Source organism: Lagopus leucura, unplaced genomic scaffold (genome assembly GCF_019238085.1).
Source record: "Lagopus leucura isolate 7727_CA_CO unplaced genomic scaffold, USGS_WTPT01 Super-Scaffold_1, whole genome shotgun sequence".
In the NCBI taxonomy this organism is placed as follows: domain Eukaryota; kingdom Metazoa; phylum Chordata; class Aves; order Galliformes; family Phasianidae; genus Lagopus; species Lagopus leucura.
In genome coordinates, this window is record NW_024962250.1 from 39,417,167 (window position 1) to 39,437,173 (window position 20,007).

The 20,007-nt window shown below is 49.0% G+C and overlaps 1 protein-coding gene across 6 annotated transcripts in view; it reads right to left on the bottom strand.

Annotated features, from left to right (window-relative positions):
• Nucleotides 1–20,007, bottom strand: part of SAMD4A (sterile alpha motif domain containing 4A) — a 65,239-nt gene that overhangs the window by 21,140 nt on the left and 24,092 nt on the right. For all 6 annotated transcript variants that reach the window (XR_006177809.1, XR_006177812.1, XR_006177808.1 and 3 more), the window contains one exon: nt 2,792–3,310. Coding sequence is in view for 2 of the 6 variants with exons in the window: in XM_042865428.1 (XP_042721362.1) it covers nt 2,792–3,310 (519 nt within the window). In the remaining 4 variants the exon portion in view is untranslated. The remainder of the gene's footprint in view (nt 1–2,791; nt 3,311–20,007) is intronic.

The window sequence follows — 20,007 nt, forward strand, 5'->3', positions numbered from 1 at the left end:
TGTGTGTCCCTTGGTCACTGAGCTGTGAGCACAGAGCCCAGGGCACTGCTCTGGTTCGGCTGAGTTTAATTGTGCCAAAACATCAGGCACAAGTGCCTCCAGACACCTCCAGGAAGGGCTCTGCCCCATGCTGGTGCTGGAAGCAGACACTGATAGGCTGAGCCCTGCCCACATCAACACCTCTGGGGAGAGGAGAACCCAACAGGAATAGCAATAAAACCTAAACAAACAGTGAGTGCTTGAGGGCTTTGCTTTGGAATAGGAGATTTATGGATGTAGTGAGCGACTCGAGGGGCTGGGACAAAGGCTGGCTGGCCGTGTTTGGTTTTGAGCATCTATTTGTGGATTCACTGTGCTTCCGTCCAAGTAAATATTGCATTAAGGAAACTCAGGACCAAACATACAGAGCATGGCCTCCAGCTGCACCTGCAGGCTGTCTGTGCTCACTGCCACCCAAATGAATCAGCAGGAGCTGTGCAGTCCAATGATGTGGCACTGAGGCACATGGTCGGTGGGGTGGCTTGGGGCTGGGCTTGTTATCTTAATGGTCTTTTCCAACCTAAACAATTCTATGATTAAATCCCACAGCAGAACAACGTGGGTGTGATGGTGCCATGTGAAGCGGTGCTATGGGACACAAGGGAGACCTGGCCCAGGCAGGGGATGCTGTGCTGGGACCACTGTGGCAAAGGGCCATGGCAATACAACAAATTCACACCAGGTTGAGCAGCTTATTGAGAAGCGTCCTTTAAGACCCAGCGCTTCTTACCCAGCTTGTCAATGATTAACCTGCTGCACCCAAAGCTTCTTTTGTCACAGGCTTTTTTCCTGCAAGCCTGACCTGGATCAATGAGGCCTTTCCTCTCTTGGCTAAACATCCCAAACCTCCCCAACACCTTGGGTCTCCTGGAGCACATCACAGGGACTGCCACTGGCAAAGTCGGTGTCATTTCACCCGCACCATCCTCAGATTAAGCTCATACCTCCCTGCAAAGACCCAAATCCCTCCTGCAGCCACCAATTCTAATCCCCTCCCTGGCAAGCAAAGCTTCCAGCCATGCAAACACCACGAGGGGGGACAAAAAATTAAGAAAAATAAATAACGGGAGGTTTAATATCACAGCTGCAAATGCATTAATGACTCTTCACTCATTGAACCTTTCCCGTGCTGCTCAGTCACTCTGATGCAGCCCTCCTCTGCCCCGTGCAAGGCAATGAAGAAGCCCCATGTTGTGCAATCACAGGGCACCAGGAGCCAGAGCATCAGAGCTGCTGCCAACCCTTCTATCACCTCCTAAAGCTGCCTGACTTGGTTCCAATGCCACATGTGCTGCTCCCTGATCTGCTCTACAGAGAGCTACATGATGGGATGGGATGAGAACATCAGCCAGTGTCTAGATGCTGCTAAATCCCTTTCTGCTAAATCCCTGGGTGACAAAGATGGGTGTTGGAGAGGCAGGGGCTGGGCTGCATGAATCCAGAACTGCATCTCCCATGGCTGTTCATTTAGAACACAACCTAATAGAGCACTGATTAGAGGAGTGGAAAAAAAAAAAAACAACAGCAGCCTTAAGTGAGCATTTTACACCTTCTAGTGATTTCATGGTGCTTTCCATAGGCTGATGGAGATACCAATGCCTCACTGCAAGCACTCTCTGCATCCCTTAGGAAGATGCCAGGTGGGGAAGGCCACAGAGGGAGCAACAACATACCGAATTTTGGGGAGGAACGGGCATTTATTGCTATTAATCAGCTCCAATAGCACAGATAGAAGCAGGGAACAAGGAACCATGTGAAGCAGCCCCAGGTAGGGGACAGGAACAGGAAGGAATTGTCAGTGCTTTGGACAAGATCACCCCAATAGCAGGTGGAGAAGGGTTGAACAGAGAGGGGGAAGGGCAGGGTGAGAAGACTGTGTTAAAATGGGGACAAAAAGCATGCATAAGGGAATGCGCTTGCTTCCGTGGCCTGTCAGGCAAGATCCAGTGATACAGAAGCCAAGGAAGGTCTCTGAGCAGAAGCCATGTGTCATCAGGGATAAGTATGCAACAACCACACAGTAGAGGAGCCCACTGAAAACATGCTCTGCTCCTCTCCCAAGCTGCTCTAAGAAAGCCAGAGCTGCACTACATCTCCATTCACCACCAGTGACAAAGTCCCAGCTGTGGCACCTTCCCAGTGTTCAAGCCTTGGGCTGGGCTCTGCGCCGTCCCCACCAAAACTCGTCAGGACCTCAATAGGGAAGAGCTTCCCATCACTCCACCTCTTGGAAAACACAGAGAACTTTGCAGCTAAACCTCTCAAACACCATCAGCCATCAGCTTCACACCTCTCTGTGCTGCAGATTAAAGGGGATGTTCTCAAAGATTCCAGAACCCAGGCCTGCTTCTCAACACAATGCCTGTTCTTTGGGGCCCTGATTTCATCCCAGGTCCCCAGGTTGCTTTTGGAAACAAAGCATCAGCTGCCTGCTTTGGGAACTTCTGGAGCTGCAAACCTGGATGGAGCTGCATGAAACAGAAGGGGCTGCCCTCCATAACACACCATTTTGCTCCTCTAGCTTTCCAGCTGCTTTTCTGTCCTCTCCAGCAACCTTTTTAAAAGCCCACAGAATTAAAGGGAGAACACCAAAAAGGCAGGTGGGAAATTAAAAAAAAAACAAAACACAAGCAGATAATGGAACAACACCAAAACCAGGGAGTTTTCTGTGGCCTGGATGAAACTTTCCTCTCTGCTTAACGTGGCAAAGAGGGATGGTGGGGCCAGCTCCCCAGAGCTCCCAGGTACTTACTGGTGCTTGTGCTAGTGCCGATGGTGTTGATGGTGGTGGGGACGGAGGAGGAGGAGTAGAGGGGCAGATGGCCGTTCTCGCAGGCCAGGTTTTTGTCCTGCCAGCTGGAAGCGCTGACGCTTATGCCCGAGTCTCGAGAGTTTTGCCATCCGTTGAGTTTATCATCGGAGTTCTGTCTTTGGTGATAGTAGTGAGTCTGCCCATAGTCCACAGAGTCCGAACGGCCCCTGCCCTGGCTGCCAAAGGTCCCCGACGTGCGGTCCTCCAGGTGGTTGAGCCACATGGCCAGAGCGCTGCGGTCCTCCAGTGAGGTGGCCGGGTGGATCAAGGCATAGGACAACAGCTGCCTGCTCTCCTCGATGTGTTGGTTGTGTTCGATCGAGTGGGCCAGGATTTTAGGCAAGAGTTTCATGTATTCAACTTTCGCTTCGATGTTTCCGGGCTTCAGTAAAGGCAGGTGGGTTAACAATAGGGATATCACTTTATCCTTGGATTCCTGTTGCCATTGGTTAATGATTCCTGTTGAAGGAATTGGGGGAAAAAAAAAGAGAATTGAGAAATCAGCAAACAGATCTAATGAATAAATGAATGGACTGGCACAGGTTGCCCAAGGAGGCTGTGGATGCCCCATCCCTGCAGGCATTCAAGGCCAGGCTGGATGTGGCTCTGGGCAGCCTGGGCTGCTGGTTGGCGACCTGCACACAGCAGGGGGTTGGAACTGGATGAGCATCGTGCTCCTTTGCAACCCAGGCCATTCTATGATATTATATGATATGATATGACTCAGAGAGGGTAAATACAACATGACAAAGGGATCCCTGTGTGCGTGATGCCACAGCACAAATTTCTGTCAAACAGGGAGTCACTTCAAATTCAGGACCAACAGCCACCGGGCATCCTGCACCCATAGGGAGTGAAAAGGAGCTGGCACAGGGTGTGAGCCCTAAAGAAAAGTCAGCATTCCACAGGGACACGAGGTGTGGGACAAGCAAGCCAAAGTGTGCAGAGTGACAACCTGCCTGCAGGAATTCAAGGAAGGGCTGCGTTGTAGCAACTGCAGGGCTGTTGTTAGCTCGTGGCAGATGGGAGAGGCTTTGGAAGAGCAGAGGAAAAAAAACAACATGGGGTCTAGCTTAAAAAATATGCAAACAGAGAAGACAGGGAATTACAAACTGGTCACTCAACTCACGCGCCTGGAAAACTGATGGAACAAATAATGAAACAAGCTACTTGTAAGTACTCAGAAGATAACAAGATGATAAGTGACTGCTGACACAGATTTGTCAAGAACAATTTAATTTCCCTCTGCGACAGAGTAACTGGCCTGCGAATAGCTGGAGCAGCAGCAAGCACCGTATGTCTTGATGTTCATCAGACGCTGCTGCACACAGCTTCCTTGCCAGCAACGCAGAGAGACACACTCAGGTGGAACAGCCGCCATATGGGCACACGGCTCATCAGAAAACCATATGGGAGTTGTCAGGAGTGGTGACCCACTGTCAGCGGGGAGGTGAGCTCAGCAGGGAGCCCTGGACCCAGTGATGCTACTTGGAGTTTTGTTAGTGAGAAAATCATAGCATCATTTAGGTTGGAAGAGACTTCCAAGATCCCCAAGCCCAATCATCAAGCCACCCCAACGTGCCCACTGCCCCTGTCCCTCAGTGCCACAACTCCACGGCTCTGGAACACCTCCAGGGATGGTGACCCCACCACTCCTGGGCAGCTGTGCCACTGCATCACTGCTGTTTCGGAGAATTTTTTCCTAATATCCAAGCTGACCCTCCCTTGGAGCAACTTGAGGGCCATAACCTCTCATCTATCAATAGGGTGATGTGATAGATGTATTTGATGTACACATCCATGAAATGAAGATTTTGATGTCCACCTGTAGGGTCAGCCCACCAGCTTGGGAATACCCAAGTGCAGCAACCAACCCAACACTTCCAACACCTTATTACACCACGACCCTAAAAAAGGCACCGCTCAGCATCCGGCTAACATAATCACAGAATGGCTTGGGTTGGAAGGGGCCTCAAGGATCATGAAGCTCCAACCCCCCACCAATGCAGGGCCACCAACCTCCACGTTTCATAGCAGCCCAGGCTGCCCAGGGCCCCATCCAACCTGGCCTTCAACACCTCCAGGGATGGACGGGGCATCACAGCCTCTCTGGGCAGCTGTTCCAGCACCTCACCACTCCCACAGCAAAGAACTTCCCCTGACATCCAACCTCAATCTTCCCTTCCTCAACTTCAAACCATTTCCCCTTGTCCTGCTGTTATCTCCCCTTTCAAAGAGATGAAACAAACAAACCCTAATGTCAGCTCCCTGACACAAACACCAGTGAGCAGCAGCAAACAGCACTCTGGCTTCACATTCCCATTTCCAGGCATGCAACTGTTTTAATAGGAAGCCACTAGATGGCTTGCTGGAAGCGCTGCTGGTTCTCCCTGGAACTTTCTGCAGTGGCACACACTTCCCCGCAGCCCCAGCCTCCTCCCCATCCCTGCTCACCATCGTGTGACGCAGCTTTGGGTGGGACGGAACCCCGGTTCTGGCAGCAGAACCGAGATGTTGGTGCTCAGTGCATGCAGAGATGTGCACGCTCTGCTGCTTAAGAAGTGGATTTGGAAAAGCAACACTCAACCTAAGTACACTTGTAGGGAATACACAAGTGTAGCAGGAGGCTGGGTGCGTTCTGCTGTGGATACATAACATTTTGGGTCATAATTCACTGTTCTGAACTCTTCTAGCTGGCCACTGTTAGGGGGATCTGAGCATAATCCCTCTGCCAAGAATACCAAGTAATTGGGTGCTCTGCATGGGACCACTCTCAAAACACTCTGGTGCAGCTCTGCTTTTTCACACAGAGTAATTAAACACAAACAGAAAAGCAAGAAGAGCGTTAAAGACCCTTTGCTTCCAGAAGATCCTAGTAGGGAATTTGGGATTATTTGGGGTAACCTTCTCAGTGAGAACAGCCCATGCAGTTTTCCTGTGCCTGAAGCTCTGGGTTGTTAACCCTGCCCAGCACAGAGGGTTGGAGCTCCATGATCTTTAAGGTGCCCTCCAACTTAAACCATTCTGCCATTCTTTGATGATCCTATGACCAACCTCATCACCATCACTTCTGGCCCTTGCTATCTTTTCCATCATTTCCACAGTTTGCAAAGGCAATATGAAGCTGAAGACTTACTGTACAAAGCTGATGAAGGCAGATTTGTGCTGCAAGGCCAACAGGATGACCACACACCCAGTCACTGACAGAGCTCCTGCTTGAGACACTTGCTTTGAGCACCCAAGAGGTTTTAAGGGTTGAAATAACAAGTCCTAAAGGACGGAGACCTTATCCCAGAGCTGTGGATGAGGGGTGGGCAACCTCAGCAGGAGCTGTTGCCAAAATCAGCCTCCCATGATCAGGTGGGACTTAACTTGTGTCCCAGCTGCCAGCTCTCCCAGCCCCACATGCTGCCTGCGATGCTCACAGGTCACAGGTGTGGACACTAATGAGATAACAGCCTCATTAGTTCCTCTAGATGCTGCTTCAACAACACTTGATGCTCTCTGAGGCAAAAATAAAACCTTTGGTTGCTTGAAGGAATGCCAGGGATATAAAAGATATTCAGATATTTGCAACAGCCATGTAAGGTGCCATGTGAAACTGCAGTCTCATTTATCCTTCCAGAGTGCTATGCCTGCCATAGAGCAAAGCATAGGGTGCCAGCCTCAGATATCACAGAATGGCCAGGGCTGGAAGGGACCTCAAGGATCATGAATCTCCAACCCTCCTGCCACATGCAGGGCCATCAACCTCCACCCATATCACTGGGTCCTTCTATTAAGGCTGAAGCTCATGCTGCTTTATGAGCAGATGCAGTGGGGAGACAGCAGGGAGAGCACTCTTGTCCTCTCAGCCTTCCTCCATCAAAACAATGTCTGGTGTTTAGAAAGCTCAAAGTAGGCAATACCTGTTTGTTTGTTTGTTTGCTCCATTCTAATTTTTGCAAGCAGCCTTCTAGCTTCAAGTTGGAAACCAGTGACCCTGCACAGAAGGATGGGCTGCCAGCACACTCTCAGGGATGCATTTGCTTATTAGCGGTGATGTCTCCGAGGAACAATGAAATGCATGATATCTCTTGAGTGCTTAAAATAAAAAACAACAACCCCAGACAAGATAAACCTTTTCATTTTGAAAGCAGAAGGGAGAGCTTTGTGGCAGAAATTGGGTTATGCTCCTATTGTCGTACGCAAGTTATCGCATTTCACAAGTGAAGTAGACAAATGTGTCAGCTGAGGCTTTGACAAAGCGGGCAAGATGAATGATGTGCGATTTATGAGCCAGACACCAGCCTATAATGAGTAACAAGGACAACAATTAAAGACTGCAAGTGTTTTAAAAGCTGCCCAAGGATTTTCTGAATGACAAAGAGTATGTTTAAATAGCAGGCTTGGTATCATTGCTCCACAATGGTAAGTCAGTGCGTTTAAGGGCTCCTGTTGTCAGTGAATTACTCTTAAATTACTGTTTTATTATACCCTTGTTTTCAGTTTAACAACATATGCCACGAAAAGTTCTCAAAAACACATTCAGATGATTTGCACAAGCAAGAAATGACTAAGAGTTAGTAAGCTCCATGTATCTGAAGGGCACTGACTAAGCAGGACACCTCCGGAATGGCCAAACGGATCAGTGCTCCCAGCTCTACCCAAGGACTAAAAATAGAGTTTCTATCAAAAATTGATACTGGGATCCCTGATCTTGCATGGGATGTGCCCCAGCATTGGGGTCTTGGAGGAGGAACGGAGCCCAACTGACCGAACCCTCCTAGGGATGGACTGAACTGAGGATGGACTACACCCCAGGTACACCACTGCATCTACTTGGAGCGAGCCTGAAATTGGCTGCCCTGGTGCACATAATGGCTATTTCTGGGCGTGCAGGAAGGGCAAAAAATGCCCACCTAGAGAAACTCTTCCTCAGCGACATTCCCAGAAGAGCTTCCCATTGTTTGCAGTTTCCTGCATCACCACTGCGGCCCTGGCACTGCTGCAGGGCACAGCTCAGTGGAAGCATCCACTCTTTTTGGCATGAAAAACAGCACTTGGACCTCTCCTGCTTCACAAAGCTCCAGCAGCACATGTATTAACAGCCCTACAGTCTCTTTGGGCACATGCCATCTTCCAGGGAAGTGCCATCACCAAGAGGCAAACAGCACCCCTATTCTTAACGGCCATTTGTTCCCACGTGTCTCAAACACTTGCCTTGATTTCCATTTGGATTTTGATGAGTTAAGCTTGAATTTATCTTTTTTTTTTGCTTCTGGATGAACTGCAGTCTGATTTAACCAGATCTCACGTTCTGCATCTTCTTAAGACACTTGTGAACCTGTGCCTCCTTCCATTCTTGTTTCCCTTAAGTTCCACAGAAGATAAAAGCTGTATCTCTAGCAGGATGTGACTCCACATTCACTAATCCTGAGACCATCGTAATGCTTCTGCTGGCTCTGTGACTTCCAGAGGCCACACTGATCAGCTGTTATTTGGCTTAGTATTAAGTTTGAGTGGAACAGAGTGACCAATCCCAACCCTACACAGAGTGGTTTGAAAACAAGAGAGCAAAAAAAAAAGCCAGATCTTGGCCAGAAGACACAGCACGTTGTTTCAGTGGATTTACATCATTTTCTCCCTACATAAGGCCTAATCAAAAGAGCAACATTCAAGCAAACCAAGTGAGAACCCTGCTGGAAACCCTCTCTGTACCCCTTCCAGAACACATCAATACCCCCACCATTAAAAATTGGCAGCCTTCCCCTGCATGAGAGGCCAATAATAAGTATTTCAGCATGTGCCTTTGCTTTATGGCAACTGATGCTAATTAAAAAAAATATATCTCGACGACGAAGATTTCTGCAGACCTGTCAATTGCAGCAGATAGATACAAGCTGTGAGCACGGCTCTTGCTTGAAAAGATGGTGAACCCAAATCCTGCTCCTTGTCTCACCAAAACCAAGGCTCTCACCTATGCAGGTCTTGGGAAAAAATGTGGGAAGTGGTGGGCAAGCTCTATTCCTGTAAGAAATGTTGGCAAGGAGATGGGAAAAGTCAGGAGGTCTCAAAGCAAGCAGAAACCAGGAAGGCTTGTGGGCTGGACTGCCCACCTCAACACCTACAAAACCCAATGGTCTGTAGTTGCTTCATTCTATAGGATGAGAGGTAATGCACTCTAGATGTGCCAGGGAAGGTTCAGGTTGGATACTAGGAAGAATTTCTTCTCTTATAAAGTGATGAGACAGTGGCACAGCTGCCTAGGGAGTGGTGGGGTCACCGTCCCTGGAGGTGTTCAGAGAAGGTGGAGATGTGGCACTGAGGGACATGGGTAACAGGCATGGTGGGATGGATTGGAGTTGGGGATCCTGAAGTCTCTTCCAACCTGAATGATTCTGTCATTCTATAATGCATCACAACAAGGCAATTACCAAACTGCCCCTTCCTCTACCTGGTTGATTTCCATGCAGATGATAAGGACAAATGGATCTTTTGCCATCAGCACCCACTACAAGGGGACGGACAGGCAGCAATCTGCGCCTTCAGCCATGAAAAGCCCATACACAGCACCCATCCTCCAGCACCCCAACCAGTGCATACTTCAGACTCAATGGAAAATGTGTCGGTTATGCTCTGCAACCCATGGGTCCTCTTGGCACTGGCGCTCCTCTGTGCTGCCAACAGCAACCTCACATTCAACAGGGATAAAAATATATCAAGCACTTTCCTAACATTTTGTTTTCATCTGGCAGAAAAGCTCAGAGCAGAAGGGGAGATGAACAGGCCATGGTGGATGGCGAGGAAGAAAGAGGAGATGCCATAAAAATGGAGCAAGAGCGATGGGCACTGCATGGGGGGGGCTGGAGAATTCCCAGTGCAGGCAACACCAGTCCCTTGGAAAAGCAAAGGCAAGAACCAGGCAGCAAAAGCAAATGTTTGTGACTGTAGCCCAGGATTCAGTGCTGAGAGAAGCATAGAGGACTTCAGGATGGAGGATCTTCACTGTCTTTAATGAAGGAGATTAAGGACCTCCATGTAAACTACACGATATCCCTTCAACAGGCAAACTCTTCAGCACCCATCTCCAAGGCAGCAGGATGGGCTCGCTGGCACTGATGGGCTGCAAGCTCCAAAGAGCTCCCTGACTATCATCAGCCATGTTTTTGTGCTGGAGGTCAGGTCCCTGCAGCTCTGAAATGAAGGTACCCTGGTGCAGAAGTGAGATGGGCATGGAAGAGCATTGCAGGGCTGGCTGCTGTGTCTTGAATGCACTTTGATTCTGAAAAACAGCCAAGTTCTTCCAACTCTCCTATGCAAGCCACTCTGAGGTGCTGCTGGCCATACGACATGCAGCTTATGGCAAAAACAAACCAAAGCAAACCACAAAACCCCAGTTCTTTGGAGGCTGTGACACGAGCCCAACTTTGCCCTTTTAAACGCAGTACACCAAACCCTCCAAAGCATCGTCAGCCCTGTCAATGGTCTGCTTCACAGTGAATGTTCCCTTTCTTGCATGGAAGACATCACTGCAAAGGATGCTCCCAGATGGAGCAAAACACTCCTTGTTTTGTTCAGCAGCAGAATGAACTGGGAGATCCCTACACAAAATGTCCCTTAATTCACACAGAGCTACAGGGACAGAAGAGCCTGGCTCCACTGTGCTGGAGAATGAGTAGAAGGAAAAAAGATTTTCACTTTTAACACTGCTTTCTCCCTAAACGCAGTGACCTTCCAGAGCTCCACTTCTTGTGAATCCATTCGTACAAACCCAGAACCAATGTAGTTTTAGCACTGGAGAATCGAATGGCACAAGCATTATGTGTGTGTGCTTCTGCAGACAGCAACAAGAATGAAGATTTTTCCTAGCACCTATTTCCTAGCACCACTAGGGACATCAACCCAAAGGAGACTTTCAGGAAATCCACTGGGAGCATGAGTCTTTTTCCACAACATAATAAATACCAAGCTGAAGTTTGCTCCATTTTCACACCATGCATCTGGTGGGAAGTTTACGGGCTTGTTTTCTAGGCCATAACTGTCGCACATTTTTGCTGTGGAGCATAAAACCACGTATTATCATAATACTCCCTAGCAACATGATTTTTAATTCAGTGCAGAGCTTTGCAACGTGGAGAGCATCTCACTGAGTCACAGCTAAGACAACATGCTGGGAAACCTCACCAAAAGCCCCACAGGTGCCACAGGGACCCAGACCATGCTGATCACAGAATCACAGAATGGCTTGGGTTTAAAGGGACCTCAAAGATCTGATGAACGATGGCATTCAGTTTCAATGCAATGAAATACCTGGGAAAGGCAAATTAGCATCCCGAATTTCGTCAGCTGCGGTCCAGAAGGCTCAACCTTGTTGAGCAGTGACAGCATAGATGGAAGCAGTGCCAACGGATGTGAATCGGGGCTGATGAGTGAAAATCCCACAAGTTCTGTCTGACTTGGACAGAAAAATGTGGGAAATGATGCAGTGTCAGAAATCAGAGCTCAGAGCCGGCCAAGGTACCACCTCTGCACTTCTTATGCAAAGCCCAAGAGGAGGCCAGATGCTCACCAGGGCATGGGAAAAAGAACATGCTGCAAGGAATGACCAACAGGAGTGGATCAGAGACTCATGTGCTTGAGATTCAAACAGAACAGGAGCCTCCAGACATGTCCTGGTGGTTTCTGAAGCATTCCTTGCCTCATCCCTATGCACTGTAGGGTAGCAATGAGCCACGGGCACGAGCACTTGCAGTCTTCAATATCTCTCAGAGATCCCAAAACACTTCCCAACTCAGGATGGAGGAGAAGCAAACCCCAACTGAAGCTCAAGCAGGCAGCCCGTTACCAGACAAGGCCTCACAGTGCCAGTTTCTATTTATTTGCTGGAGCACACGAGCTCCTCGTGGGCAATGGAGGCATCGTGCTCCCAAGCCCAGAGAACTATGGATACCCATTCCTGGAGGTGTTCAAAGATGGGGCCCTGGGCAGATTGATCTGGTGCCTGATAGAGTGGCTAGCAACCAGCCCATGGCATTGGAGTTGGAACTGGAGGTCCCTCCCATGCCAAGCCATTGTATGACTGTATCTGCTGATGGAGGAAAGCAGCTGAAAAAGCAAGGGGACATTCTGTATGGGACGAGGGAAGGTAGCAGCGACACCAAAATGTAGTTTCAGTGCTGTTCCTGGGCCATAAGAGGAAGAGAGGAGGGAATCCAGCACATCCTGAGCATGCAATGCCGCGACAGAAATACCGAGATGGCCGTCCCTGCAGCGGGACAAAGATATCCCTGCTGCTGGGTCAGATGGCTGCTGGGATGGGTCAGTGAGGATTAAAAGCACAAATGGAAAAGGGTGCCTCCAGCTGCCCCGTGGCCTCCTGCAGCTTGGGATTGCAGCAACGGCAGAACTTGGAGGGTTTTGCTGCTTTGGGAAGCATGGGGTGCAGATGGTAGATGAGCTCACTGCTTCTACTTGCTTTGGGGTTACATTGCTCATGTGCCTCTGCTTGTCCTCCTGTCCAAGTTTTGAGTGGAATTTCTTAGGATATAGGAAGCCAAATGTAACAAAGCACGTGACAAAGGGTAGAGGTGGCTGGGGGACTGGGGGACATGGTGCTGCTGGGTTGGGGTTGGACTTTGTGATCTTGAAGGTCTTTTCCAACCTGAACAATTCTGTGATTCTATGATTCTGTGCCTTCCATAACTCTTCTCTGAGCCCAATGCATAAAAACACCCAAAGCTTCATTACTTTCAGCAGGGAGATTACAGGCAAAAGCACACACACTGAGGAAGCACTCCTCTGACTTCTTCATTTCAATTGCAAAAAGCCTTTTAGCAAAAGCTCAATTGAAATGCAGATAAGTTTCTTCAAAGGCTATAAAAAAAATATTATCTGGATGTCATAACTGTGTTGCCTAACATGGATAAAGGATTTAGAAGGGGGAAAATACTAAAAATAAGTTATGAAGAGTATGTAAGGTATTGATATACAGCACATGGTTTCAACTGTTAATCATTGAACAGATTCCAGTGTAAAAATAAAGAGACTGGAGCTGCACATAATGGAGGAGTTGCTCTATTTATAAACTTCTCTGTGCAAAGGGCAGCGAGGGCCGGGGCGAGCGGGCAGCGAGGCGGAGGGCTGTGCAACCCAGCACATCTTTTGAGGGAAAAGAAGGAGATTTTTTTCTTCACTTCAGCGTTGTCAACAAAATCCAAGCGAGTTGTACGAGGGGCCGTGAGTTCCACGTGACCGTCAGCATTTGCAGCTACTGCATGTGACAGCTCTCCCAATTTAGCCCGCAACTGACTCCCTCTGACCTGCAATAACACCACTCCCAAATTAGAGCCCTCCATTTGGCTTGGCTTTGCGCCGGCCCGGGGAGCGACATAAAGCATCCTTTTTCTCTCTCCCCCCCCCCCCACTGAACATTCATAATCCCATCCTTCGACTCTGCCAACTCAAACCCCAGCTCTGGGCTCTTTTAGCTTTTTCCTCTTCTTTTTGGGGGGTGAAGGGAGCGTGGGGCAGCAACAGAGGCGGGTGGAAAAACACCAAGAGATGAAAACAACAACAAAATCAGCCCAAAAATTCCAACTCGGTGACATTCAGCTGGAAAAGCTCAATGACTCACATGCAAATAAAATCTGCCTGAATTCGCCGCTGCATGACGCAGGCCGCTGGCTTCGACATAAAAAGGCCGCGATGAAATCATCCACCATTCAATTCCAGCTTGGAAGGCGGTGAAAAAAGCGGCCGCATCAGCGCGGCTCCCTCGGCTTAATAGGAAACACTAAGGAAGGAAGCAGAGCAGGGTGAGAACATCCCCGTTCTCCCCTCCTTCCCCCCGGCACCTCACGCCATCCGTCGGCATGGCCTGTCGGCTCTGGGCTCTGGCAGGCCGCTCTCTGACTAGCTCAAAAGTGAAATAAAAATAAAACGTGGCGACGTAGGAAGGCGAAGCCTCGCTTCTCCCAGTGGCTTCTTGCAGAGATTTCTGCCCTGGCCTTTGCAGAGCGCTGCGATGTTGTGTAATTCACATTTACAAACGCTGGAGAGGGTCCAGAAGCTGCCAGCATCCCCCTATGCACATGGTAAATCTTAGCTCTTGGGTGTTCCCTTGCTTTGAAACATGATTGCTTTTTGCACGCTGCCTGACGCTCCTGCAGTGCTCTGGGGATGGGGCGCATGGGGCCCCTCAGCACTACCATTAACAGCTACAAGTAACAGTGGGGTCAATCAACTCAAAAAGGTCATTTTCATAGAACTGCAGAGCTGTCTGAGTTGGAAGGGACCCTTAAAAGGCATCCAGTGCAACCCCCCTAAAACACCAGGTGCTCAGAGCCCCATCTGGTCTGATGTCTTCAGGGACGGGACATCCATCATATCACTGGGCTACTGATGCTGAAGGCTCTCCAGAAGGCTCTTCCTGCTCCAGCTGAAAGAAGTCCTTAAAATGAGCATTGGCACCCCAAAATATTGCTCCAGAGCACAGCAAGTGTGCACCCACTGCACACCCCAGCATCCGGTGAGGCCACACATGGTTTCAGCTGGGATAATGGAAGGAACGTCAGGGCACTCGGTGATGTCCTGGGTGCTGGTCCCCAAGGGGTTTCGTACCCGGCTGGATCCCAACTCGGTCCTGCAGTGAGGAGCAGGGAGACGAAGGTCCATAAAAGGGAACCAGGAGAAGCGAGACTCCTGCCAGCAAGCCTGCATTTGCTCTGCAGGAATCTGCACCTCCCCTGGAGGGAGAAAAATATAAATATCCAGAGGTCTGCAAGTGGGGAAAGGTTGGAAACACCCATACGGAGCCATCGGTAGAGCTGGGGCCATCTGGTCAGCCCCGGGCGAAGGGACACTGCCCTCCCCTCGCCACCAGATGCTAATTCCTTTCATCCTCATCCCGTGTAATTTTAGGTTTGGGAATGGGACCATCTGCTGGGGAGATGCTCGGTTATTTCTGTCTGTGCCCTGCCTTTCGCCACTCCCTCTTTAAAGGAAATCCAAATCGGGCATCGTCGCACGCTGCGTTGCTCATCCCGTCCTCTAATCACGGCGTGCTAACGAGCAGCACGCTCTGCAAGGCTGGCACTCCTCAAAGCATGGGCTGTCATTATCTTCAAAGCACTTTTTTGTTCCTCCCCACATCACCACCGCAAGGCGGTCATTATTCAATTCTTCTCAATCTGGTGGGCTTGGTTCACTCTCCTGGAGCCCGGCCAAGACGTGCACAGCAAAATTCAGCGCGGCCATAGGAAAGATAAAACAAACCCGTTCCTATCTTTGGATGCTCACAGGCCACTGCTGTTGCTTCCCGTCACACAGCGGACATGGAAATGTTAAAAATAAAGTGAATGCTGGAAGCGCACCGGCCAATAATGTAATTTCCACATATTAAGAGGAAACAGAGCCTGACGAAAAAGGAGTTTCAAGGAAAGTTTTACTCAGCTACACATCCAAATCGTGCAATCACAGAATCGTTACGGTTGGGAAAGGCCACCAAGTCCAACTGCCAATCCATCACCACCAGGTGTTTCAGTCTGAGGTTTGGCCTGCTTCTCAGATCTGAACCCATTTTTATTGCTGGAAACCAGCACGACGCAACGCAGTCCATTGGGAGCACCTTGAGTTGACATCCATCCACTGGCAGCACCCCAGTGCACTGAAGATTCAGACCCTAAAGACCCTGCTAGAGCTTGCTCTGCTGCCAGGCTCCTCAAAGCACAACCTATACAGTACTGTCCATGGAAAACATACCTGTGATTTTACAACAAAAACCTCCTTGCAATGCTGGAGGTATAAGAACCAAGCCCTGGCCACAGTTCTGCCCTGCAGGAGTGTGGGGAATCACAGCATCACCAAGGATAGAAAAGACCTCTGGGATCATCCAGTCCAACCATGCACCTATCAGCAGTAGCTCTCACTAAACCATATCCCTCAACACAACACCTAAACGTTCCCTGAACACCTCCAGGGCTGGTGATCCAGCACCTCTCTGGCATCTTCTTGTGAAGCCGCTGCTCACCTCAATCTGAACATGAGATGCATGGGTCTGCATGAGCATTTACCTTAACGAGCAGCATTGATGCCCTTGCAATTGCATGGCCCTGCTGCTCAGCTGCTTGCTTTGGCTTTGTACAGTGCTGAATACCCAAGGACTCCCCTTCCCCACCACCTGCTGCCCATGGAAGTCCCCAGAACAGCACTGAGCATGTTCACAGCAGATATATGTTACATCCTCGTACTCATCATCCTAGAATGGCTTGGATTGGAAGGGACCTCAAAAATCATGCTGTTCCAAGCCCCTTGCCACAGGCAAGGGTTGCCAACCATGAGATCAGACTATCCAGGAACCCACTGTTCCCACTGCTGGATCACACACAGTTTTTTTGTCCACCAACAGTCCCAAGAGCTTCTCTCCATCTACTGCTTACTCAGCCTGCATTCATGGCTGAAAAGTTTCTGAACAGTCAATGAAATCATTCCTCTTCTTCCCTTTTCTTTCTCTTGACCAAATATCGCAGTATTTGGGACAAAACATCCAACCAAATGGAAGACAAGTGTTGTTTTCTTTCCTGCACAGGAAAATCACCTTCCATGCATCCTGTTGTTCTCTCCTCTGCAGCAGCAGTGCATTGCAATAACCCCCACGGAGAGATTCAGCTCACGCTGCTCTGCACTAACATTCTCTGGGGTTTCTCAATGGATAAATCCACACATCTCCAATCAATTGCTGTGAGCTAGCAGCTCCTGTGATGCCCAAAGCGTGAACCGTGGAAGCAAAGGAGCTGTGCTGATAAAGCTGGTGGGAGTGGAAGCTGCAGCAGACCCAGGGAGAGTGCCACAGCCTCAGGCAGCCACGTACCGGGCTGCAGGGAGATCTGACTGCTGAATACCTGCAGTGTTTCACAATCTGGCCAGAGGGGATAGAACTGCACCCCATGGGGACGAAGACAGTTTTGCTGTGTTGCCTGAGTCCAACAGAATCCTCCTCCTGCTCATCGCTGCTTCTGCAGCACCTGTGTTGGCAGAGCCGTGGGAGGCTGAAGCTTCCCAGCTCAGAGGAATTCCTGCAGCTGCTTGGGTCCTCCCTATCTCCAGCCTCCCTGTGTGATGTGTAGGGAAGCTTCAGGATGTGGGGCACACTCCTCTGCATTATCACCCATCTCCTCCTGTTATCAGGAGACTCTTCTCAATATTTTCTGATGCTGAAAGCAAAGCAACCTCCCTGCAAGGCCCAGCAATTTTCTTTAATTCTTTTCCTTTGAATTTCCTTCATCTAAGACTAAGCACAGTTACTTTTCATAATGTAAATATGTCTATTATGAAGATAATTTATGGCCTGGCATTATTCACTGAGATTAATGAAGCATCCTCGCTTCTGTAGATAAAACATCTTTCCAAGTGCTTCCTATAGAAACATTGCTTATTCAGACTTACTACATTATTCATCTGCAACACAACCCCTTTCTCCTAACGGCTTTCCATTAGCAGCCACTTCTGCAAATAGGAGACAAAGCAGCACCCCTATGGCACAGCTGAGGACTCTCCAAGGCTTCACCGTGCCATTCCTCCCACAAATCTCCCAGCCTTTCACACTGCAGGGTGAGGCACTGGCACAGGTTGCCCAAGGAGGCTGTGGATGCCCCATCCCTGCAGGCATTCAAGGCCAGGCTGGATGTGGCTCTGGGCAGCCTGGGCTGCTGGTTGGTGACCTGCACATAGCAGGGGGTTGGAGCTGGATGAGCACTGTGCTCCTTTGCAACCCAGGCCATTCTATGACTCTACGATGCTCCTAAACGACTTCTGGAGGAAAACCATGTAGGAGGCCATGCTAGTAAGTTGCATCTAATCATCCAGTGCATGACTTGGAGTAGACATTTTGCCATTTCTTCCAGGCCTGCTTTACATGCTTTGTGGCTGTGCCCCTGGCACCTTCCCTGCACATGGGTTGAGGCCATAAAGGCAAAAAGCCATCTCTTTGGATTGCAATGCACGGAGATACCCACAGCTCCATCAGTGCTCAGAGCCCATCATCTCTGAGCAATCTGTGCCAGTGCCTCACTGCCTGTATCATAAAAACCTTTTTCCTTAAGGATCTCCCTGTGAAGTACCTTATAGAACAGAAAGTTAACTCTGCATGCTTCTCAGAAGAGTCCTTCGCAACCTGAGGAGCAGCACTGCAAAACACCACCTCTATCAATCAACATCTAAAGTAGCTATAATACTCCCTCATAGCTCCCACACAATTCCCATAGAACTATCTCCAGTCAAGACACAAATCCAGCTCCCTTTGTCTCCCATCTGCAGCCACAGACGTCTTTCAGAAACCCAAGCAGATCAGCAGTCATTTCGGAAGGAAAAGTTACAATCATAGAATCATTAAGTTTGGAAGGACCACCAAGACCACCCAGTCCACCCATCAACCCATCACCACCACACCACTATACCACGTCCTTTCCTGAGCACCTCCAGGGACAGTGATCCCACCACTCCCCGGGCAACCTGTTTCAACACATCACCACTCCTTCTGAGAAGAAATGCCTCCTAATACTCAACCTGAATCTCCCCTTGTGCAACTTAAGGCCATTACCACTTGTTCTGTCGAAGACCTATTGCCCTCAGCTTCTGGCAAACCATGGGGACTCACAATGGAAGAAGCATTAGTTAATCAAACAGGGAAAATCTGCTCGCAGTAAGGACCCCAAAGCACTGGCACAAGGAGCTGGGCAATCTTCGTTATAGGAAGAATTTACAAGCAGAACAGACAAGTGTGTCTAGTGGAGACAGAGCATCTCCAGGCTCTTTCCACCAGTCTGCACAACACTACCTCACGATCAAGTTTATCCATCTCCTTTGCACTTCAACAAAATGGTTTTACAGATCTTTTGTCTAAGATGACAGCTATGCTTACTTAGAAATAAATACTCAGAGCAAAAAAGTGCTTTTCTTGCGCTTCCTGAGACACGCGGGTTTGATTAGGGCTGGTGAGAATGGAAGTCTTGCTGATCAAATACAGTAGGTGATACGACCCAACATCTGAAAGCCTGGAAAAATAGCTTTAGAAAGCATTAGCTCCCACATTTTCGTGTAATCAGGCGCAATGCTAGCCAACAAAACCCTGGTTCTAATAGCCAATCCAAGTTTTGCTTGGCTGGCAGACAAGAGTTGCTTTCTGTTTTTTAACTCCAGCATAAGTCACTCTTGAGAAACAGATTTTGCCTGCATTGTATTTTAAACAAGTCAATAAAAATGTAATTTAGAGGAGTTGGTATTAAAAGGTTGGGGTGAGGTTTTTCCATTTCTTATTCCTGAGTAGATGTTACACTCCAATCTATCTGTCTGGCATGTACAAAACCTGTCTAGAGCAGCTCCTCAGGAGTATGTGCTATCCCCCAGTGATTTGTGAATGATTTTCCATCACTCTGAGTGGATATATTCTGCTTTATAGATATCCCATTGTGCTGCCTTCCCTTCAGATCTTCGTCCCTGCGCAGGTGAGAGCCTACACGGGGAGCATAGGGCACCCATCATCACAGCATCCATGTGTTCAATGAGGGAAGAAATCTGAGCACACATATATAAATATATGTAAAACCACAAATTCATTAAGGTTGGAAGGGACCTTCAAGATCCCCAAGCCCAACCATGCCCACCGTGCCACATCTCCACTGTTCTGGATCACCTCCAGGGATGGTGACCCCACCACTCTCTGGGCAGCCTGTTTCAACACATCACCACTCCTTCTGAGAATAAATTGTTCCTGATATCCAACCTGAACCTTCCCTGGTGCAAGTTGAGGCTATTACCTCTCTAGTTATACAAGTCTTTGGACAATGAGGCAAGTCTCCTAAGAAAAGATCATTCTGAACATCTGAAAACAGAGCACACTGGTACTGCAATGTATCTTTCATTTACCACTACAGGCTGCATCACTACCAATGGGATTCTTTGTTTTCGCAGATCAATCAAAAGCCCAACAGGTTGCTTGGAGCCCCTTAAGACTTCTTCTCTTTTGCAGCTGTTTAGGGTTGGAGACTGGCAGGATGGGAGGGAGGCACAGCAAACACATGACTGCAGACCTAAAAATACACTCTTGGTATCACAACAGGCCAAGAATAGAGAGTGGGACGAGCCTGATGCCAACGTGTTTCTTTGTTTTATTTTTCCAC